General features: G+C 45.4%; 2 protein-coding genes across 2 annotated transcripts; both read left to right on the forward strand.

Annotated features, from left to right (window-relative positions):
- Window positions 1–5,560: 5,560 nt before the first annotated feature.
- LOC132457864 (delta-like protein 4) lies at window positions 5,561–12,719 on the forward strand. Its single transcript, XM_060052226.1, has 12 exons — window positions 5,561–5,994; window positions 6,090–6,344; window positions 6,581–6,638; window positions 7,222–7,485; window positions 8,228–8,288; window positions 8,429–8,559; window positions 8,965–9,134; window positions 9,513–9,732; window positions 10,071–10,821; window positions 10,936–11,044; window positions 11,531–11,795; window positions 11,905–12,719. Exons 1-11 carry the CDS (start codon window positions 5,941–5,943, stop codon window positions 11,534–11,536), a joined length of 2,079 nt encoding a protein of 692 aa, XP_059908209.1. The 5' UTR covers window positions 5,561–5,940; the 3' UTR covers window positions 11,537–11,795; window positions 11,905–12,719.
- A 1,755-nt stretch (window positions 12,720–14,474) lies between these two features.
- On the forward strand, window positions 14,475–16,819 carry LOC132457865 (glutathione-specific gamma-glutamylcyclotransferase 1-like). The gene is made up of 3 exons (XM_060052227.1): window positions 14,475–14,915; window positions 15,094–15,129; window positions 15,435–16,819. Exons 1-3 carry the CDS (start codon window positions 14,745–14,747, stop codon window positions 15,816–15,818), a joined length of 591 nt encoding a protein of 196 aa, XP_059908210.1. The 5' UTR covers window positions 14,475–14,744; the 3' UTR covers window positions 15,819–16,819.
- Window positions 16,820–23,764: the final 6,945 nt, after the last annotated feature.

The following is a 23,764-nucleotide window of genomic DNA, read 5'->3' on the forward strand; positions in this document are numbered from 1 at the left end:
CTGATCAAAGAACTGATTCTTTTCTTTACTTCTTCTTTTGCATTTGAGTGTATTCGAACATGCAACTCTATCCCTGCTGCTAGGATAGTTGCTATGCTAATTGCTATGCTATCGGCGGTGGAGTGAGCCCTCTGCTGCAGGGCTTACAGCAGCAATGCACCTGTTCCCCTCTCTGGCCCGACAGGTAGCATCACAAGCTAACTGTGGGCCAGCAGGCCCGAGCTGCCATTGTTTGGAAACGGAGGGACCAAGAGGCCAACTGCTGTACCCTTTTAACAGCCCTCTTCACACCCTGCACATCATCTCTCGCCTTGCTTTTCTTTTTTTATCCTTCCCCTTCCTGCCATGGGGTTTGTCTTGCGCGAGCCATCGGCACTTTGAATCTCTCAAGGAAGGACTTCCTCAAGGCTGGCCGCTTCCTCGCACACAATTAGCCGCCGCACGTTTGTAATCACCTCGTAACTTTAACACAAGGCGACATACCCTTTAAACACCGTTTTTTTTTAAGAAACAGTAAAACGAAAAGCAAACGGAAAATAACCAACAGACTCCGACGGCAGAATGACCCTCACAACAGACAGGCATGTGTCTTTATAAGTCGGGCAGGATGTGACGTCATTGTGGAAGAATAACAGATGTGGGGCTGCATTCCCTGCTGATGCGGCCATGTGTAGAAGGTGGAGCCGCTCTGGGAGGATCAATAGGCCCTATTGAAGGGGGCAGTACTCCCTGCTGGGTATGCTGACGACGGTGGCTGTGCTGGTAGGAGGCATGTGGGTGCTGCTGCTGCTGCCTATTCACTGTCACTGCTGTCCCAGTGGATAGATCAGTCTTTCTGTCCTCTTGGCACGCTGGTAGGTAGGGCAGATGCCCTAAACCCCACACATACGTACGCATGCACACACCCACATCCACGCAAACACACTCTCACATGCACACACCCATGCACGCACACGCAGGCACACACACACACACACACACACACACACACACACACACACACACACACACACACTCACAAGCAGAAAGTGGGTCTCGTACTCTCTCTTCGCCTCATTGTGGAACCCAACACCTAAACACACACTCTCTCTCATTCTCTCGGTTTATGTTCTCTCTCACACACACACACATGCACACGCACACACACACAAAGACACGTATCCAGGTGACCCTGCGCACACTTTCTAGCTTTCGTAAAGTCAACAGTTTGTTGTGATTGAACCTGGTACCAGAGCGGTCTTGTTTTGAGATCAACACTCAGGAGTCGGCTCTGCGCAGCACGTCGAGCTACCTGCAGCCCGTCCAGCTACCTGCAGCCCAGAACAGCTGGCGAGGTCAGCCAGGCTGGCTGGAGGTGTGTTGGCAGGCCTCTGTTTAGTCAACACATTAAGAGCAGGGTTGGAAAGTTCCATGACAGCTCCGGGCTCTTCTTCAGACACCTCCAGTGTCCGGGTCCCGACCTGGGGCAGGCATGGGGTGTGAAGCGGGTTCACATCAGATACAGACATACACGGGGATGATGTGTGGTTCTGGATGTAATGAGTTCCTTAGAAGCGACATTTCAAAATAAAGGTTCATTGTTTTACCGATGAGCGTATAAATACGCTCTTCGGTAAAACAACGAACCTTTACTTTAAAATGTTGGTTCTTAGGAACTCATTGCCTTTCTGTTTTGGACACACACACATACGCGTGAGTGCACTTCCGCACATACACACACACACGCACACACAGAGATACACACACATACATAAATTGCCATGGACGCAGAGCCCGCGGGGGACAGGGGTACGGAGGGGACATGTCCCCTCCAAATTCTGTCTCTCCAAATATAACTACCAGTTAGACCTCTATGCCTGTACTCAGAGAATGAATGGTGCATGTGTGGATGTGTGACTCCGTAAAACAAGTAAATATGTATGGTGAAGGTCTAAAAGGGATTCATTCATGTATATTTTAAACGCCTATCAATGGCTGTGTGTCTGTTACAGCAGATCATTTGACATACACTGTTGATATTATCGATTCCCCTCCAGAAAATACTCTTCAATAAAATCCATGTCTGTGGTTCCCCTCCAAACATGGATTTTGTGGTTCCCCTCCTCCATTTAATGAGATCTGCGCCATTGTAGATAGCATACAAGGAAAACCTATACTTTCTGCTACTTTCAGTGAAGACAGATCCATGTGTGCTGAGCGGTAAAGAAGCATATCCGTCCTTTGATTGAGCGTCTGACTTCAGCCGCAGGTGATTAAGCTTTCTGGGGACAACATGTCAAGATGCCTGGGATCCATTGGCAGGCCGCATCAGAGGGCCCCCCCGATCGGTTCGACAGATTGGCACACAGAGATCAAATGTGCTGTAAAGAATTGTTAAACTGCTGCGCATTAAACAGGGCGGACTTTCAAGCCTTTAAAGGAGCCATCTGTTAGCACTGTAGCTAGTTTCCTCCTCCTGCACTCGGACAGATTGTTGATACTGTTAGGGTCAGAGAACAGACAGGATATAAAGCAACGTTTTATTTGTTCTTTTTTTTGGGAATACATAAATGCATACTGTTTATAACAAAGCTTCATTTGGTTTGTTATGGGTTTTTTGTTGAGGAAATTATACATGACATTATTCTTAATAGAACGATGGAAAGTCTTTACGCAAATGTAAATCTGAAGATTTGAAGTTTGTCCTCAGATATCAATAATGTAAAGTGTCGTATTTGACAGTATATCGGTAGCACATGATGTTTTCCACCATTTTGGCCTAATTCACAGGTGCAATCGTTTTACACTCAACAGATTTACAGTAAAGATGCCATTTATTTATGCTGTCACCCAAGCCCTTTGATCCTTCAGGATAGAGATTAACATTACAAACCAAGTTTTGGAAAAAATTCTGCTAATTAATTGGTGTTACCGTACATGTACGGCAAAATAATTAAATCAAATTAAATTAAGTTGAATTGAAAAACAAGAAAATGAAAAAATACTAACCATTTAACTTTCAATAATCTCAAATAATGATATTTAGGGTGAACTAAAATAAGAGCGTAAGTAATTTGTATTCCTTAATCATGAGATAACAGAAAATGTAATGTGTTTTCGCTAACAGTTTAAGACTAAGACAAGGCGCACATTAAATTTGATCTGGTCATGGTTTGATGAAGGCCAAGAGATGGAATTCATAATGGTCCTGCTGTCGGCTTTCTGGTGTGATGATTTGTTTTAAGATAGCAAATGAATCTTCTATATCATTATTCTCATGGCCAACTCCCTCCGAGCTCTGAAGGGGAGACTTGTGTTTCCCGCCACAACGCAGGAGACGAAGACGTGTCCAGCCGGCCTCCACCTGCTTGTTCTGTTTGAAACCGGAGCTCCGGCACTGAAACCCAACCGCAGCCCATCAATTATTCAAGCCTATGGATGTTTTGACATGAACTGTATGAAGGGGCAGAAGTAGCCATCACCCTGTGTGTGTGTGTGTGTGTGTGTGTGTGTGTGTGTGTGTGTGTGTGTGTGTGTGTGTGTGTGTGTGTGTGTGTGTGTGTGTCTGTGTCTGTCTGTCTGTCTGTCTGTCTGTCTGTCTGTCTGTCTGTCTGTCTGTGTGTGTGTGTGTGTGTGTGTGTGTGTGTGTGTGTGCGTGCAGACCTATCTCTTACAATAAAGATTAAAGGAAGATCAATACACGTGTCATACCCCCATCATCGACTGCGGCCCACCGCTAGATAGCTGGAGGGCTGCGCTGGTATCGGACGCATCGACTGAATCAGAAACGCGGGGCCTGAGCGTGACCGGCCGCGGCGAGGGGACAGGTGGCATCGATACGCCACCGCAGGCGCCACGGGTGAATGGTGGGAACGGCCGCCACTTTCATGCTGTAGGAACGGGAGAGGTCCGGGCCTCTTACTCACACAGTCCCTCGGCCAGAAGAATAGCCTCAATGGTCCATTGTCTCTGCGGCACTGCACTGGAACCTCAAACCCATAAGTCAAGGTAGCGTCTGCGTGCGTGTGTGTGTGTGTTTGTGTTTGTATGCTTTGTGTGTGTGTGTGTGTGCGCGTGTGTGTGGTCACGTGTGTGTGTGTGTGCCTGAATGTGTGTGTGACCGCGTGTGTGTGTCCGCATGTGTGTTTGCGTGTCCGTGTGTGTGTGTGTGTATATATGTATGTGTGTGTGTGGGTGTGTGGAATGCCTGCATGTGCGTATGCGCGTGTGTGCGTGCATGCGCGTGTGTGTAGGTAGAAATCATGTCATCAGGCACCAGGAGAGCCTTTCTAGTCACACACTTTCATGTGGGCCAGGGAGCTGTTCCTCAACACCGTTCCCTCACTTTCTCGCTGTGAGTTGGTCCCAGACGGACGGGCTCGGCCTGCGACCCATGTCATGTGATGAAGGCAACAATGCAGCACCCAGCATGAGCTCATCTGAGATTTTCAAAATAAAATAAAAAAAAGTATAGGCTACATCTACTGTATACGTAAATATATGTGGGTGTTTATTTTTCCATGAGGCTCAATATACTGGTTTTAGGTTCATTTTTGGTTTCCCTCTACTAACAATCAGGACATTGAATTGCCTTTTGATAAAGTAAGTTCAACAAACATTATGAGCCCTCCCGAAGGAAACGATATTGAATCAATCTTAAACAATTGGTGCTTTGAATCATTCTATGAAACGTGAGGTGACCAAACATGAGCTGGCATGCTGCCTCATGCGTGTTCTTATCACTGTATTTTTGTAAGTTATAGTAAATATAAAGTGGGCCTTTACGACTATGTATTTATTCACACAAACATGTCATTAAACCTGCAAGCTTTGAGCCGTGTTTTGACGCCTGCGTGTTCGTGTGTGTTTGTGCGTGTTTGTGTGGGTGTGTGCATGTACGCGTGTTTGTCAATGCGTGTGCACAATCGTTTGTGTGTGCGCGCGCGTGTGCTCATGCGTGCTTCTGTGTGCATGTTCATGTGCATGTCCGAATAGAACATCGTATAATTACACGTGTTGTAGGCAGAGAGGATTGCAAGCAAAAACAAATATTAGTTATCAGTTAAACGCACCCAACAATCAATACCTACGAACGCACCCAAAGGACCGGTGCAACAGACTAGTTGACACCCACCAAGCAGTCGTTTTTGCATCCTCTATATTTAGCTGAGCAATTTTCAAAGATTCAGTGTCTGATTATAAAAACTAATATTATAGGAAAGACGGATGAATAATCTCTCGCAAGGAATGAAAAATAAACGTGAGGTCAGAAAGAACAAATTACGTGCGTAAAGATAGTGTGAGGATCCGTCAAATCATAAACGTACATCAAATGTAAAGTAAATGTCTTTTTCTTTCGGCGAAATCAAAGAAATGAAGAAATTAGGTCAGAATTGGTCAGAACTATTTTGAATACGTTAGCCTATAGGATTTATATATAAAATATAAATACGTTGTGTTAAAGCTAAAGAAGACCGAAGCCACCATGAAGCGGGTAGCGTCGCGGGGGTGTGAGTGAAGGGGGCGGTGTTTCCTGAGTGACAGCGGCTTTAATGACAAGTCAACTATATAACCGCGTCCCTCTGTCGGACGTCCCTCACAGGCATCAGTGGCATCTCTGGCCGGGGCGCTATCGCACTTGCAGCGCATCTCTTTTTCTCCGCCACGAGCGAAGCGCAAGACTTTGAGACGCAGGATGGAGGGTCAACATAAAGACCGAAGAATGAGTCATCTGTGGATATTGACGTTACTGATATCGGTGTAAACTGTATCTCACGGCGGGATAACACGGTTTCAACTGTTTCTGGACACGGATTGCGAAGCTGGATCTTGTCTACACGGCGCTTTGATACGGATTATATTTATTTCTATATAGCCTACTGATTTCCATTCCCAACACTTGGAATTACGGGCGGAACGGCACGCTTGATTTTCAAAGGATACTCACAACTACTCTAAAGAATGGCCGTTTGTTTCACTGCTATCATCGCAATAATTTTAACTCTACTTACTCAGGTAATTTAATTTTATATTTAAAACACCAGCACTCATTCTGATAGTCTGGAAACATGGTCCATTAAACGTATTTCTTTGCGTAATTCCGTTCTTAGGTTCTGGGAACAGGTGTGTTCGAGCTGGATCTCCATCAGTTTGAGAACAGCGGAGGTTTGCTGTCTAACGGACTAAGCTGCGGTTCCGACTGCAGAACCTACTTCTCGGTGTGCCTGAAGAACTTTCAGACCGTGGTGTCGCCAGGTGACTGTATCTTCGGTCGCGTCATCACACCTGTCCTGGGCCACGACTCCTTCAGCCTCACCGAGCCCCGCGGCCGGCTGCGGCTCCCGCTGCTGAACTTCACGTGGCCTGTGAGGAAATCCCTAAACATAACTCTCAAATATGACGAGTGTTCAAAATATTATGTTTTAGCAATATGGAACTGCCGTGTAACAGAGATGAGTGAGCTCTGTAGAACAATCTAGTGGAAATGATTTTTTCCACTAGAAAATGTTCTTTTTTAAAAAGACATAAGCCTACTCATTTTGGCATTTCGTTTGGACAATTGTTTGATGTTGTGTGTGTGTTGTTGTTGTTTTCCCTGCAGGGTGCTTTCTCGTTATTGATTGAAGCATGGCATGCTCCTGCCTCGGATCACCCCGGAGGTGAGCTTTTCTCTACCGCTAGGGGGCGCTGTGGTCGAGGCTGTGACCAGGCTCTCGCGGGCTATAATGTATTTATTTTATTATAGGCAACTTTATACATACATGTTCACAAGCACGTCGCACATTTTTTTTTATTAGGAATTATCTCTGTTTCCTAGTAGGCATACGTGTGGTGACCCACAGCATATTTCTGTATAAATCAAACCTCTACACAATTGCACTTCCTTTAGTTTATTTCTGGCGTGGGAAAGTGTACAGACTTAAGAAAGAATATGAAAGCCTTGCCAAGATACTTTGACGGCCGTTTCCTGTATTTTACACCTTTTGTTCGGTGCGTAATAATAACGAACGAAATGTTTGGTGACACAATGGAAGAGCCATTTCAGCACAGCCTTCCCCACTGTTGGCCTATTGTTAACATAAATTACACGACAAATATTCGAGCATTGTACAGCAAATGGGGGATAAAAGACTGCATCAGATAGGAAAACGCTGCTTGCTGATTACCTTCATTAATCTGCTTTTAAGTGACTCACTATAGTCATCATTTTATAACTGTTTCTCTATCTTTCTATGATTACAGGTACCACCAACCCTGAATTCTTGATTAGTTCTTTTGCCATCCAAAGAAAATTGGGAATAGGGCATGAGTGGTCCCGGGATGTGCAGAGCTGGAGGCAGACGGAGCTAAGGTATTCATACCGGTTCATCTGCAATGAAAATTACTACGGGGACACATGTTCCAAAATATGCACTCCGAGAGACGACCATTTTGGCCACTACACCTGCACGCCTGACGGGCAAATAGCCTGTCAACCAGGATGGAAGGGAGAATACTGCCAAGAACGTAAGCAATCAGGGTAACGACACTGCGGGCATTCGCCCTGATAGTTACTCTTCAGGGATTTTGAATATGCTGTAGAATGGGAGTCTTATGTACATTTTCAGTTAAAAAAAATAGAAGTTATTTTTTAGGATATGTGGCTATATAACTGCCTTGAATGTATACATCAAAGGATGATGCAATAGGCTACGCGGAAAAAATGAGAATACGAATTCGGACAATTTAGATGACATTGGGAAAGAACGCGAGAGTCTCCCTTTTTTGAGGCACTCTCTCGCGAGTGGCGTAATCCAGAGCGTGTGCACTGAGAAGCACGCGCCGGGTTAATCGCGGCATTATCAGCCGCCACGCGCCACTAAATTGCGGGCTCTATTGTTGCATGGGAGGGGAGCAGCTGCAAACAGGGTTCGAACTGCCTACCCATAACAATGGGGCAGCTGTCCACTTTGGACAACAGGCATCTGCTCACGACTAACCAGCCGTTTAACACCGTACTAGACTCTACTCTTGTAAGCATGCAAAATCAATGTCACATAGGTGCACCGCAAATTAGGTCTTTGATTAAATATGCCAGGTAACAGGTCTATACTTTAATGGAGACAGCATTAATGTCATCGAGCTTTAATGTGTCAAAAAATAGAACGCATTTTAAACAACAAATTAACAAAAAATTTGTTGTTTTGTTGTCACTGCTGTAGGTGAAACACGACATCTATTTTATATTACGTGTGTTTTTCTTTTGCAGCAATTTGTCTTGAAGGATGCAGTGAACGTACTGGGAATTGCACCTTACCTGGAGAGTGCAGGTAAGTTTCGGCACTATCTGTGACGGCCTTCACACACCCAAACCGCTTTCCAGATCTGTTATCTCTTTTTTTACGTTTTTTTACGCACAGTGTTTGCACATGAATCCAGATTGACGGTGCGTTGTTTGTGTGTGAGACAGATGCAGAGAGGGCTGGCAGGGATCCCTGTGTGATGTGTGTAAACGCCACCCGTCCTGTAAACACGGCACCTGCTTGGAGGCGTGGCAGTGCACCTGCGATGAGGGCTGGGGGGGGCTCCTCTGTGACCAAGGTCAGTCCCCTGGTCGTCCCTCCGTCCCTGTCCCACTTGGGCCTCAAAGAACACTGGAAACAAGAGGCGTGTGGTTATCGGGAGGGATCGTAGTGTTGATTGTCCTTCCGTGACCAAAACAGTGAACTCTAAACAGATGTTAAACCAAATAGATGTGTTAATGATAAACCACTTGTGTATGCATGTGTTGAACCAATGTGTGTGTGCTGTTACAGACACTTTCTATGTGTTTAGGTTAATTCGTCTCAGCCTGCAGACATTCGTTTACATCCTTTTAACTGTTTGTAATAATAATACGTATTTTTACTGGGAAAAAAATGTGAATTCAATCGGTAAATGTACTAAAAGACTGCCACAGAACACGGTGTATCTGTAAATGACAGTCCCCCTGTGTTTCCCCTGCAGACCTGAACTACTGCACCCATCACCGTCCCTGCTCCAACGGAGCCACATGCATGAACACGGGCCAGGGCAGCTTCACCTGCACCTGCCTGCCCGGCTTCACCGGGGTCCACTGCGACTCGGGGGTCAGGGAGTGTGACAGCCAGCCCTGTCAGAACGGAGGCCGCTGCCTGGTGAGGCCGGAAGCTTCCCTCGCTCCTTTCCCACAACACCAGCCTTCCTGTTTTTGTTTTTCGCCTCGCCTCTTTCTCTTTTTTTCCTGGGGTCCAGGATGATGTTACCGATTGTCGAAGTCGCTGCTTGACCTAGTTCACAGACCACCTACTGTAAATAGAACTCAGAGAGAGGATAACAAGGGGTGGGGGAGGGGGGGAGGAGTAGGACCAGGGCGAGGGCGGGGATGTTGTTGACATGGCAACATAAGCACATCTGAGAGGGGCAGAAACCCGCGGTGACCCATGCTGGGACTTGTTAGCCCGGGGGACAGGGGGTCAGCTGATAAACGAGCGAATCAATGATCTCTGCTTCTCTGTGTGTGTGTGTGACCGCAGGACGCCGAGAGTGGCTTCGAGTGTGCGTGTCCAGAGGGGTTCGAAGGCACACATTGTGAACACAGGATGCTGACCTGCGCTGACAGACCCTGCTTCCACAAGGGGAAGTGCCGGGAGAAGGACAATGGGCGTAGCTACGAGTGCGAGTGTCCAGCAGGCTTCACTGGGCTCAACTGCGAGAAGAAAGCCGATAAATGCACCGCGCTGCAGTGCACCAACGGTAACTACCGCCCCATCGATTAGCCTTTAAGGACCCCTGTTTTACCACCAGGTGTTGTTGAGCAGCCATTACAAACCATTTCAAATCAACCGTATAGTGATGTCCGATGTGGCTGTGTCCACCCAGATGTATGATAGACCGGCCTACCTACTGGACTGTACCAACTGCTAGACTGTTCTATCTATCTATCATACATCTGAGTGGACGCTCCCAAATGTGATAAACCCCAGGTGTTCTGAGATGGTTTGAAGCCAATCCACAAGCCCTGGGTGATCACATGACACCTGCGGTGTAGCTTTGTGCGACCCGGCGTCCTAACTTTGTACTCTTGTGAACAGGGGGACAGTGTGTCCTGCACGGGAACACCCTGGTGTGCGGCTGCCGGGCGGGCTTCACCGGCAAGCGCTGCGAGGCCAACATCAACGAGTGCGCTACGAACCCCTGCGCCAACGGCGCCACCTGCATCGACCGCATCAACGACTACTTCTGCACCTGCGCCCCGGGCTACACGGGCCGCAACTGTGCCAAGTCCACCGACCGCTGCGCCTTCCAGCGCTGCCTCAACGGCGGGACATGCGTGGCGAGTGTCCCCGGCGTCCCTGATGGGACGGCGGGGACGCCCTCCTGCCTCTGCCCGGCCGGCTACAGCGGACCCCGCTGCGGCGCCTGGGACGTGCCTCTGGACGTCACCCCCAGCCCCAGGCCGCCGGGAACCCTGAGCTGGGCGGCGGTTGGCCTGGGGGTGGGCACGGCGGTGTTCCTGCTGCTGCTCTGCCTGGTGCTGGTGGGGGTGTGCCACTTCAGGAAGAGGAGGAGCCGGGAGCAGGACTCGGAGACCATGAACAACCTGTCCAAGGCGGACTTCCAGAAGGAGAACCTCATCCCCACCATGGACTTGAAGAACACCAATAAGAAGGTGGAGCTCGAGGTGGACTTCCCCGTGGAGAAGTCCAATCATAGACACGTGAACCATAACCGTCTGGAGGGCCGGGCCTCGGAGGGGTACAAGGGCCAGGCCACCCTGGTGGACAGAGATGAAAACTGTGAAAAAACAATGGCCAGCAAAAGGCCGCTGAGTAACATGTATAGGTGAGTTCATATGATTGTGAATATGAAAGGGTTATGGGTGTTTGTTTGCATGAGGAGTTGGACTGTCTGTGTTTACGTGTTACTGGTGTTCATGTGAGGTTCTTCTGTTCACAGTGAGAGGCCAGAGTGTAGAATATCAACCATATGTTCCTCCAGAGACTCCATGTACCAATCGGTGTTCTTAATAGCAGAGGAGAAGAACGAGTGCATTATAGCAACTGAGGTAAGCTTTCTTATTTACATTAACATTTACATTTACAATTACATTGAGGGTATTTAGCCGACGCTGTTTATCCAAAGCGACGTACAATTTGTACATTTGTCAGATGAAGGAGAATCAATATATCGCTGTCGTAACCGTTAAGGACGTTCATAGAACCAAGTGCCAAGCACTAACATTTGTTAGGCAACCCATTACACGTATACAACAAAGCTAGCTAGGATAAGATGCTACACAATGCTAAGTACTATTTTTAAGTGCAAGAACATACAAGAAGTGCATACATTAAGTGCCAGGATGTACAACATATAAAAAATGTATACGCACAATTTATTTGTATAATTTAGTTATTTACATTCTATTTGTTTATTGGGTTTTGGCCCAAATCATTTCACTATTATTTCGTATTTTGTTGGATTTTTTTGGATATCGACAGAGATTGCAACTAATAAATCCTGTTATCTTTTCTCTTCCCTTTCTGGGCTACAGGTATAACACATGGAAGATATTTAATTTAATTTTACGTAGAACATTGGATATCTTCCGGTCTGTTTACAAGTGTGAAGGGACTGGGAGTTATTTAAAGGAACCTGCTGCTCTTGAAAACTTGATAACTGGACGGGGCCCGCGAGCTTCTGGATGCAATAGAACTAAAGAAACTTATTTTTTATTAGAACGTAAAGACTGAAAAATAAAAAAGACTGTTGGACACGTTGAGCTCAGCCGACGCAGAGAAGCACCCTGTGGTGGTCGTGTCGCTCCAGGCCCTCATTGGGGCCACTGCTCGTCTGAGTGCCCACCCGGGGGCCCCAGATGGTGGCCGTGTCGCTCCAGGCCCTCATCGGGGCCACTGCTCGTCTGAGTGCCCACCCGGGGGCCTCATTGGGGCCACTGCTCGTCTGAGTGCCCACCCGGGGGCCCCAGATGCCAGCATGTTGATTAAGAGACGAGGAACAATCGGGAGGCTCTCCCCTCTCTATCTTCTCGCTATTTGGATTCCCAGCAATCAAACAATCAGCTGAGGACAAAAAGGCCTGTGGAAGAAGGATGGTCAAGGGGTGGGTGGGTGGGGGGGGGTTATGCACTATGCAAGAAACAAGAGCATTGAGATGAACAGAAATGACTGAGGCTCTCGTTTTACTTCCCAATTGTATTTGAGGCATGCCCATTTTATAAATGTTTTCCTGTTGATAAAGAATGTATGTGGCCCCAGTTCTAAAAGCCTTAAATAGGGTTTTGCCCCGGCCTGTCTCTATGCCTTTGCACAACAAAAATGACATGACAACACATTTAAACATTTAAACAGAAGGGATTACGTCAGAGCAAAGCAGACTCCTGTTTGACCATATGCAAGGATGCCCATCAAGACATAGAAACACAGGAAGTGACTATCACACCAAGAGCGCCTTTAAATGAAATTACTGAACCAATAATGTTATTTTGTTAGATTAGTAATTTAACTTTATGAAGCAACAGTCTCTGTTTGTAATGTTTTATATGATTATTTTGTATATATTGTATATTTATATGTTAAAATTAGAAGAATGATGTGTACATCTGTCTCTGTGTGTCAATGTTCCAAAAAGGTGATTTATTTTTTAAAATCTCATTGCTGTTTGTTTTTTCTGTAAAAAAAAAAGACAAAAAAGAACAATGAATACATGCCTGGTACACTGTTGTTTGATGCTTTTATTGGACATTTGAGTGAACAAAACTATTCTTAGTTGAATCGGGATTGTTAGAATGATCCAGAATGGTTAACTGTGAAATGTTTTTCCTGCTGGGAAAGTGACTTTTGCCAAATCTATGTGTCACATTTACTTTTCCAATGATAACAACATGCAAGCAATCATTCAGCTGACAATATATTCAAATTGGCAGCATTGTCAAAATTTATAGAGAATTTTTTAGATCTTAAAATCTTAAAATAATCTATAATTGTGTTTAGATGGTAGCCTACTTTTCTGTTTCGGATAAGGTTGTAAACAGCTTTGGACTTCTGTATGATGTCCATGCACTATGAATAACTGCCAATTGCCTATTGTTTTCTGAGACAAACCAATTAAGCCTGATGACTATTAATTGAAACTAACTTTTTTTGGACAAGGTGTAAATAATGAATATTAACTTTATTCTCAATACAACAGTCTGACATAACAAAAAAAGTCAAAAAGCCAAGGACGAATTTATATTGTAACTTGAGTTATGTATCAAACAAAACGGCTTATATCTCATCCTATTCATGAAACATAACTCCCTTTCCATTTTGTCGAACCCGACCTGTCCCATTAAGAGGACTCTCACACGGGACAGCTGTGTTTAAAGTGTGGTAATGACTTTAATTAACACACGGGGGCAGTAGGATCTTTGAGTCAGCACCAGCTCAAAATTAGTTTTCTTAACTTCGACAACAAGCTGATTTAAAGGGCGCTCGTCCGCAAAGCAAATATTTAGTTGAACATGTATAGACTGCATGCATGTCAATACATACCTGTTCACCGAAATATTGGATGGGCTAGATATTTTTCGCTTATGTCTGCATATTTTCTTATGTCTGCTTGTCTGCCACTTTGTATAGATGTTTAGCCTACACACCCATCCCCACACACACACCCACCCACACGAATACACACACGCACGCACGCACGCACACACACACACACACACACACACACACACACACACACACACACACACACACACACACACACACACACACACACACACACACACACACACACACACACACACACACACACACACACAGTGGCAGGTAGCTACCGAGCTATCCTACATATATACAAATATATCAAGCCTGATTAGCTCCTGGACTCACTGGCGAATCAACGTCGAAGGTCACAGATGAGATTTCTCTACACGGGAGACAGGACAACAAATAGAAACAATAACCAAAGAAATCACAGGGGAACAAAATCAGCTGTAGCGTTGTAATGCAACAGAAAAAGCAACATTCTAAAATAAAACGTTGTATTATTATGTGTATGGTATAAGCATAGGACCTCCTGCATGTACAGGCTTATAATAGTTATAATAGGAAAGCCATCTTTGGCAGTAGGCCCACCATTGATGCCATTTCCACAGGTCCACAGGTCTGCAACAACCTATGAAAGATTATCTGGCAAACCTAATTCAATACATTTGTTGTTATTATGTTACCATAATAACTTAGGCAGTGACATTTTATTTTTGCCAATTCGTGTTTGACTTTAATTCTTCTGTCCCTTAAATAGCCATGCCTAGACCATGCGTCAACATTTCTAAGTTGCCCCCACAGACCGTGACCACCATGGACTTATAAATAGAAGTTGGAACATCTTGACGTCTAAAGACGCATCGCGACTACCTGATTGGTTCGGTTAAAGCACCCGCCCATACGCCAACGTCATCAGCCGAGACGATCCGTCCCACAGGCTTGAACAACAAACACACGTGCTGCTGGCGCTCGGAATATAAACTGACACACCAGCTCTGTTTTGAATAGAGCGCCGCTTGGCACGCTTTAGGACGTCTGTGTCTCATCCGTTTGCTTATATTCATCCAAACGTATTGACTTTAGCCTGACACACAGTAGCAATGCATAGGGAATTATAACTAGAAAATATAATCATTCGCACCTGTCAAACCGTTGGTCTACGATTTGAACGCGCAGCACTCGGTCCTCCTCACCCATTATTGAGAGACAATGAAACCAAAGGACATCATTAAGGAGAAAGGTAGCATATGGATATTTGGCTATGGTTCCTTGGTCTGGAAGCCTGATTTTAAATACAAGAGGAGCCAAATTGGTTTCATCGAAGGATATAAGAGACGCTTCTGGCATGGAGATGACTTTTATCGTGGAGACAAAGAGAAGGTATGTGCTGTTGACAATTGTTTTGTTTAAAGGCGGCTGCGAACGTGTAATTCTGTTACATTATGTTGCAACTGTTTTTCTTACAAAAGTGTTGCCCGGCATGCAACGTTGTGCATTAATGCACGGCGCTTAGTAGGCCTATGCGTGACTGACAGTGTTTCTGCCATTCTTTCCACAGCCTGGAAGAGTTGTCACACTAGTGCCAGATCACGAGGTAAGTGTGTCTTTGTAATTCAAACGATTATTACAATATTATCTGGCGTTCATGGAGGGCATCTAGTGAGGTTCAGTCAGTTGCAACATAGCGGTCAGGTGATCTGCAGGTGTCTCCCTGATTCACCAACCGTAACTCTTGAATGAGTACATCAGTGGGAAAATGCAAATATCCACGTCCCGAACGAACCCAATCTACATACCTTGAAGCATTCCCGAACTTGACTTCATGAATTATAGATTTCTTGAATTATTGAAAACTTGGCAGTTGGAATCTTGACAGTAACATGTCCTCCCCCTCCGCAGGCCTGCACCTGGGGCGTGGCCTACGAGGTGGCAGACTCGCAGATGGAGGAGTCCCTGCAGTACCTTGACACCAGGGAGACCGTGGGTGGGGGCTACGTTCTGGAGCTGTGCGAGTTCACGGCCAGGGAGGGGAAAGTGCAGCAGCAGCCCACCAACGACAAGCTGCTGGCCCTGGTGTACATCGCCACTTCGGACAACCCCATCTACCTGGGCCCCGCCCCCGACAGTGAGATTGCAGCGCAGATCGTCGTCTGCAGGGGGTCCGTCGGGCTCAACATGGAGTACCTGCTTCGCCTCGCACAGTTCATGAGGTGCTGCTGCCCGGACGTGGACGATGAGCACCTCTTCTCCATAGAGACCGCCGCCCTGGCCCTGGTTCTGTGAACAACGTTACGGTCGTAGAATAATGAATCGAATAATGAATACACACATTCACACACCAACGGCAGGGTCGACCCTGCAAGGAGCAGTCAGGTTGAGGTGTCTTGCTCAGGGACACCTCGGCACTCAGCTAGGAGGAGCCAGGGTGTGTGTGTGGCACCTCAGCCACAACCAGAAAGACGTGTTTTTAACGTGTAAGCATTGATGTTTTACTTTTTTTTAAATCTAGAAGTACACACAAGAACACTCCATCTCATGCTAATGACGTGTGTGGCTGCAGAACTGTTCTACGTTGTGACTTCTATGCACCTGGGGAGCGGGATAAAGCGTTGGTCGGCGTTGAGGTCCAAGCTTCTGAGAGGAAAGACTTGAACAGTATTTTTTTTAATACATTGGATGTTTGATGGCATTGTAAAACGCACACATTCTTGCACTGTCAATCAATGTTAATGTCATTGGGTTTTTTGGTGGATTGCCTTGAGGGAATAATTCCTCTTTCATTAATGCCAAAGTGGTTGAAAATGGCTTCTTACCTGAACTGAAATGTGCCTTTCTTTGCTATTCTCCCCTGCTTAACAATGGCCACCTATTGACCGCATCTTTTTTGAAGAGGTGCCTGTTCAATACTACTTTGAATAGCTCTTTAAATGTTGAATGAACAAATGATGAATGTTTGAATGTTAACTCTTTCCTTCTTCTTCTTCTTATGAGCAAACACCCATGCTATGCTATGCACAAAGGATTCAAGGGCTTTTCCCATTGTTATTTTTACTGTTGCATTTAATGCTACTTTATATCATATTCGTGACATTTTATATTTATATTTGTTGTAAAAGGATTAGGTGAGCCTTAAACACATTTTCAGAAAACTTAAATGAATATAGTTAGTTTGTAATACTTGACTGTACATTCCGAACACGGGTATTAAAATATTATTTGTATTCACGAAAATGCCTCAGAGAACAGCTCCTGAATAAATGGATGATCTGGCAAGCTGCCCATTACCTGACCTTTAAAGTGCGTATTGGAAGTTAGATACTGCAGTGAAGAATCATATAGGACAAAAATTCGAATACACGATTATTTAGTTTTTATTAATAAATCTACACTACAAGTGGCATCTTGAGCCGTTTTTGTGATACAATTTTACTTCCGCATCTCAAACGCTCGTTTTTGAGCGTGACGTAGGAATTGATAGACGGACGTTCTAATCATCATAGACTACATAGGCAACATAACAACAATGGATAACAGTTTCGGACCACTTCCGTACAATTTTGAGCCAGCTAGCCGTGAGGGAGAACAGCAACCACCTAAAAGGGGGAGACACCATGGCAATAGGAGCAGGGCTGTAGTGGAGGGTAAACGCACGTAAACGCCGTTTACGCACCTCTGGAATTTAGGAAATAGCGTTTACGCACCTCTAAATAGCGTTTACGCACCTCAAAGTTCCCTGTGCCTTGTATTCTGCCGTTGGAATAATCGGAAATAAATTTAGTATCATTTTAAAACACCTAAGACAAAGTTTCATATGGTTGAACAAATAAACGCTGTAATCTGAATCATTTTCATCTGCGCTGTAGGCCTATGCTAATATGGTCTGTGACCCTCCAATCAGTGCCTTGCGGCTGCGGCGGCAACACCAATCAGGATCCAGGAAAATATGTAAACAGGAAGTATGTAAACACATGGCCCTACGCGTTGTGGATTATCATGCCTGCCTACCTGTCATTAATTAGCCATGGATATCAGGCGATTTTTGAAGAGACCTTCGAGTGCTCCCACTCCAACAGATGCCCGAAAAAGGCCTCAAGTACAAAGTAAGACTGAAGATTATCAATTCACATGAGTTGTTTTTGTGATTTATAAATCAATTTTACTTGACGAACTATTAAATGACTACGATCATTCAGATTGGCCAATGCGTAGTCATGCTATCCGTGTACTGCCCATGTCAAAATGAGCGAAAGTCAGTGAGAGTTTTATTATCCATATCAAACTTCGGTCGCTATGTTAAAGGCACCCAGTGCAACTTTATGTAAACATTCAATGAAAAATAAACATTCAATTTCTAGTCTTTTTTACACGTAGTAAGTTTCAATAACTCCATACCATTACATATCGACATTCAAGGAGCAAAGATGAGACGTCGTTGTGTGGTGAGAACTGATAGAAAATCGTAAACAACAACAATCGCCGGTGGGGAGAAGCCATTTTTCGTGTAAAAAAGACTAGAAATTGAATGTTTATTTTTAAGCCTCGAAAGTTGCACTGGGTGCTGTCACGTTAAAATTGTACCGGGGGCGAAAATTGTACCGGCCTACGTCATCGTTTGTTTACATCCTGACAACCTGCCCGGCAACAGACGATGCGATGCAGAAAACATGTTTCCAAACGACGAAATAACATAGTACAGATAGCGGATCGCTATCTGTATTATGATAGATAGCGATAACACTTGTTTTTACTTTATATTTGTATTGTATTTAATTGTTTAATCGAAACAATAAAAAAAATTAAATGACGCCTCAAATCACGTAGGAAGGTTCTTGAACATTCTAGACTATGAAACCTGCTTAAAACACTCAGTTTACTAGCTAAATTCGATTAAACAATTCAATACAATACAAATATAAAGTAAAAACAAGTGTTATCTAGCGATCCGTTATCTGTATTATGTTTCAAGAACCCTCCTACGTCATTTGACGCGATCGCCCGTTTCGCGGGCAAAACATTTGTCATTTGACGCGATCGCCCGTTTTGCGGGCAAATTTTTTTATTGTTTCGATTAAACAATTAAATACAATACAAATATAAAGTAAAAACAAGTGTTATGGCTATCTATCATAATACAGATAGCGATCCGCTATCTGTATTATGTTATTTTCGTCGTTTGGAAACATGTTTTCTGCATCGCGTCGTCTGTTGCCGGGCAGGTTGTCAGGATGTAAACAAACGATGACGTAGGCCGGTACAATTTTCGCCCCCGGTACAATTTTAACGTGACAGTGCCTTTAAAGCCTCAATTTGGAGATGCGAGGTTGGCGGTTGCAGCCGTGGACTCCGCGGCTGAACCGTGGATCGGGCGGATGACGCGACAAAAAAAATATTTTAATTAAATTCGGGCGGTTGGCGGTTAAACCAATAAAAATAAAAATATTTATAAATATTTTTATTTTATATATTATAAATATTTTTATTTTATTATTTATTTTCTTTAGAGTTATTTTCCCAGCAAACTGGCCTGTTCCCCTAGAGGAACCGTATGGGGAATCCAAGTTGAAACAACTTGCCCAAAGGTTCAGACTTGATGACAGAAAAATTCTTGAAGGCTATAGGGATTTTAAGGATAACTCAAGCATCATTCCAGAAAACCTTGCACCACTCCTGAATATCGACCATCTCATTCCAGTTAGCACTGCTGAGTGTGAGAGGGGGTTCAGCTTAATGAACATCATAGTGTGCCCCCTGAGATGCAGTCTGCACTTGGTCACAGTGTCGTCCTTGATGTTTATTTAACTGAATGGCCCACCACTCACAAAGTTCAATCCAACACGTATGTGAAGTCCTGGCTGGTGAAGCACAGGTGAGCCATGAACCCCAGAACACGCCCCTGCAAGGCAGGACCTGACGTGGAGGACAAGGAGGCCCTCTGGGCACTACTGCGAAAAGCATGCATACTATAGGCCTAATACACACACATACACAAATGCCATAGATAGATAGTTCTTAATCTACACATACTTTTCTTTACTGTTGAAATTGGAATAACTTGAATAAACTACAAACACATTCATTGACTGTCATTGATTGATTTAATATGACTTTAATTGATAACATAATGGAATATAGCCAGGCTAGCCTTAAAGAGTCGCAACACTTTGCGTTGCATTGCGTTGTGTCGAGGTCGGCCTGATCACAAAATTCATAGTTTACCCACCTCTAATTTGACCACTACAGCCCTGAATAGGAGGGAGATAGAGTTGTGGTGTCAGGAGAATTATGGTGAACCAGGAGCGGCTGAACATCAACACGGCCACGGAGGAAGAGCTCATGACCCTGCCCGGCCGGGGTCAACCGCCCCGTGGCGCGGAGCATCGTGGAGTACCGGGCATCGGGGGCTTCAAGAAGGTGGAGGACCTAGCGCTGGTGAGTGGGATAGGCGCCACCAAACTGGAGATTATTAAAGTGGAGATCTGCGTGTCGAGTAGGACCAGTTCGTCGCAGCACTCCCCGTCCTCCCTGCGGAGAGACCCGGAGCATATGTCCTCCTGCAGCGGCATGAACATCAACACCGCCACCCCGCCGCAGCTCATGAGCATCCGCGGCATCACGGAGAAAATCGCCCGGAACATTGTCGCCTATCGGACCCAACACGGTCCGTTCAAGAGCATCGAGGACCTGGTTCGGGTCGATCACATAAACTGCTCCCTACTGGACAAGATCCGTTTCCAGGTGTTTGTGGAGCGCTCAAGAACTCCGTCCACCAATACCAACGGCGGGCTGACCTACACGGGTCGGTCCCATCCGAGCCCAACCTCGTTCAGCCTCCGGAGCGAAGACCTCGACCTCCCGCCGGGAGGACCCACGCAGATGGTGTCCCTGCGGCCCCGCGTGGCACCGGCCCCGCGTGGCACCGGCCCCGGGCCCGCGGGACGGCCGGGCCGCGGTGCGCCTGGCCACCTGGGACCTTCAGCGCTGCTCCAGTGAAAAGGCCAACAACCCTGGCGTCAAAGAGGTCGTGTGTATGCCCCTACTGGAGAACGAGTGAGTACAACTAACGTGAGGGTTTGCAGGCTCGAAAGCCTGCTCCATCCTTTCTCCGATCGGGGAAACTGTGAAATCGGAGATGGTCGGACAGGAGGTCGGAGTTGGAACAACCCCCACAGATACAAAACCTCATCTCGTCGATTAGAAAAACCCAAAAACCACAGGGGGGGGGGGGAATACAAGACCCCTCACCGCGGTAACTACTCACAACTACGCATAGAGCTGAGGCAGCAACAGCGACCGCGTCTACCAATTCTACGTAATATGACGCGTTTGACGTATCACATAAAAAAACAACGGTTTTTGAAGCCTTGCTCAAAATAGTCACTTTAAAACTGGATTTTTTGCCGATATACTTTTTTAAACTGATAAAATCCTGCATTTTAATTTCAATGAGCAATTTTCAGAGAATGTTATGCATAAATATTTTTAAAAACATTAACTTCCAATACGCACTTTAACATGTTTTCTTGTCATCTGCATATTTTTGTCTGCTGTTTATTCTATTGGTTCTCATTATCATAACCAGAACATTCTATGCTCATGACTAAAGCAGCTTCTAAATTAAAATGAGTCGAGATTAGATTAAAAGATAATCACAAATGTGGCGTTTTCAGAAGGCAGAGCCAACGCCAGTGTTTCTATCAAAAGGTATAGACTATATATCTACTGACTAGCGTATTAACTACAGTACTAAGTATCTGTCCTATCTGCCACGGGAGCCTTCTGCTTGATGGAAAAGTATTCTGCTGCCTGTGACCCTGTCCTAGCTTTATATATGTGTGCGTTGTGTGCTTGATCACACAGCGAGAAAATAAATAAGATACTTCCATGAGGATGGTGGGGCCTATTTCTTGGAACACGGGGACTGGAACATACTGTATAGTGTTTGGTGTTGACATTTAGATTGGCCTATATGGGGGAGGGTGGGGGGTCATATTTTTGTGTCTGACCACGTTGCAAAAACACGTGCACACAGACTCAATGCAGACAGAGAGAGTGAGAGAGAGGTAGAGAGAGAGAGGGGGAGATTTGGCTACTGCCCAGGACCAACACATCTTTGCACTCAGCGATGTTCTATTGAGGAACATTGCTCCAATTTTCTTAGAAATCCTGCAGAAAATGGGTCAAAGTTTACCCCTTGCCCCTCCGTCTCTGATACAGACCATTTCAGTGTCCCGCTGGTACAGACCATGTCAACATGCATGTCTCTCTGGTACAGAACATGTCAGTGTGCATGTCTCTCTGGTACAGACCATGTCTGTCTGGTACAGACCATGTCTCTCTGGTGCAGACCATATCTCTCAGACACAGATCATGTACATTGTGTTGTTTTCCCAAACATGCCCCTTAGACCCTTGGTTGAGAAGCCAGTGCATCTAAATATTATGGGGTTGTTATGTAACCACGCTATGTTTGGTTTCCACTGCCCTCTCGTTTTAAGATGTCAACGAGAAGTCTCCTGGCATTTGCCCTATGCCAAATGTTTTTTTCTAAACCATTGGAAGAGTTGTATCCTTACCAAAGTGTTGTTTTCCCACTTGTGTCTGGTTCTGAATGTTCCTGGCACGAAAACAAAATCTGAGGTTCCAATCGCCTTTTCTTTTGCTGACGAAAAAGAAAGAGGAATGACACATTTGTTGTGACATTTTGTCTGTGATAAACGGCTGGCCGGTTTTGCTTTTGAAATACTTATAATATTTTCTGCCCTACGAATCAACCACCCTCTAATTTGCTGTCCTCAATGTGTCAGAAGATGTTTATCTTCTGACTCATTGTTTCAGCCACAAACCACACCCTGTATACATGTACATTGTGTTACGCTCTGCTATTTACAGTGGGTTGTCTTCTTTTAATGACTTCTTTGCTGATACAATGAGCCTGAGTAATTGCAAATACGCCTGGTCAGCAAAGCATTTAGTCTTTTTGACCGTTTGAGGTAACACTTGCCAGATGTTGAAGGAGACCTTTTTCTTCAACAACTAAAGCCTGATTCTGCAGTATCTGCTGTTCTGGTTCTGTCTGGTTTCAACCGTAGATTTGAAACAAATGCGTAATAACAACATTGGATATTCAGATGATTATGATATTTGTAAGGATTAGATTGTGGACGTTAATGCACCGAAATGGAATGTTTGATACAGACGCTGTATACACAGGCTCTTATCCTCTGAGACGACAAATCCAAGAGAAGAACCTGCATGCTGCCGTGTCCCCAGACTGAACCTTGACCCTTGACCTTGGCCTGGTCAACCGGGAGGAAGCAAATCCTTCTTTCAAAGTGCGTTAAGGAGAAAGCGATGGGGCCACTAATGGACTCTGGTCTCTTTAGAGCCCCTAGTCCTTCCCTGCATGCCCTGTGGCCTCGAGGTCAGCTTTGGCCCCTGAGCAGAGGCTGACCTGGCCCTCCGCTTCTGCCACCAGGCCCCAGAGCCATATGTTACCATAAACTCCCACACACCACAAAGAGAAGTCAAACAATGACCAATGTTTTTTGTTGCCAAAGGATAACCACCACCATAACCATGAATCACAAGCACCCTCTCCTGTGAAGTATTGGAGCCATCACATGCACTATCTCTGGTGAATTAAATAGGAGTCATCACAGGCACCCTCTCCTGTGAATGACATAGGAGCTATCACATGCACTATCCTGTGAATGCCATAGGGCCAACTAGCAAATAGAAGCCGTCTTCCATAACCCAATCAATGTAGGACCTGTTTATCTGCTCTCGTAGCGCTTTTGGACACCCTGATCCACCCTGACACGTCACACCGTCTCTCTGTCCGAATATGTCAATGTAGGGAGAGACAGCACATCTATCATTGCACATAGGGGAGTGGTACGGTTTAATCGATACTGCACCTGGCAGATTTGATCCATTCATCAAACCACGCCGTGACTAACAAATGGCACGGCTCATAATTGTAGGCTTTGTAGTGAACCAGGCCTGTACAGCCATTAGACAGCAGCCTCTGATGCTGGTCTCCTGCCTCATTTATCAACAATGCTGATGATTTGATGCTCCTTGATCTCATTTACACCCATAGGCCCAGAAGCACAGATACCAGGCACTGGCTGAGGAGGAGCAGGGGGAGGGCAGGTCTGGAAAAGGCCAAATTAAACATCCTTTTAGTCACTGTGCATATTGGGGAGGAAGGGGAGGGAGAGAGAGAGA

Source organism: Gadus macrocephalus, chromosome 5 (genome assembly GCF_031168955.1).
Source record: "Gadus macrocephalus chromosome 5, ASM3116895v1".
Taxonomy (NCBI): Eukaryota; Metazoa; Chordata; class Actinopteri; order Gadiformes; family Gadidae; genus Gadus; species Gadus macrocephalus.

Excerpts from the sequence above, each read along its gene's own strand:
- LOC132457864 (XM_060052226.1), top strand. The coding sequence starts at position 5,941 with ATGGCCGTTTGTTTCACTGCTATCATCGCAATAATTTTAACTCTACTT. Across the intron at positions 8,289-8,428 it reads ACCTTACCTGGAGAGTGCAG|ATGCAGAGAGGGCTGGCAGG; the intron begins GTAAGTTTCGGC and ends TGTGTGAGACAG. Across the intron at positions 10,822-10,935 it reads CCGCTGAGTAACATGTATAG|TGAGAGGCCAGAGTGTAGAA; the intron begins GTGAGTTCATAT and ends TTCTGTTCACAG.
- LOC132457865 (XM_060052227.1), top strand. The coding sequence starts at position 14,745 with ATGAAACCAAAGGACATCATTAAGGAGAAAGGTAGCATATGGATATTT. Across the intron at positions 14,916-15,093 it reads ATCGTGGAGACAAAGAGAAG|CCTGGAAGAGTTGTCACACT; the intron begins GTATGTGCTGTT and ends TTCTTTCCACAG. Across the intron at positions 15,130-15,434 it reads CACTAGTGCCAGATCACGAG|GCCTGCACCTGGGGCGTGGC; the intron begins GTAAGTGTGTCT and ends CCCCCTCCGCAG.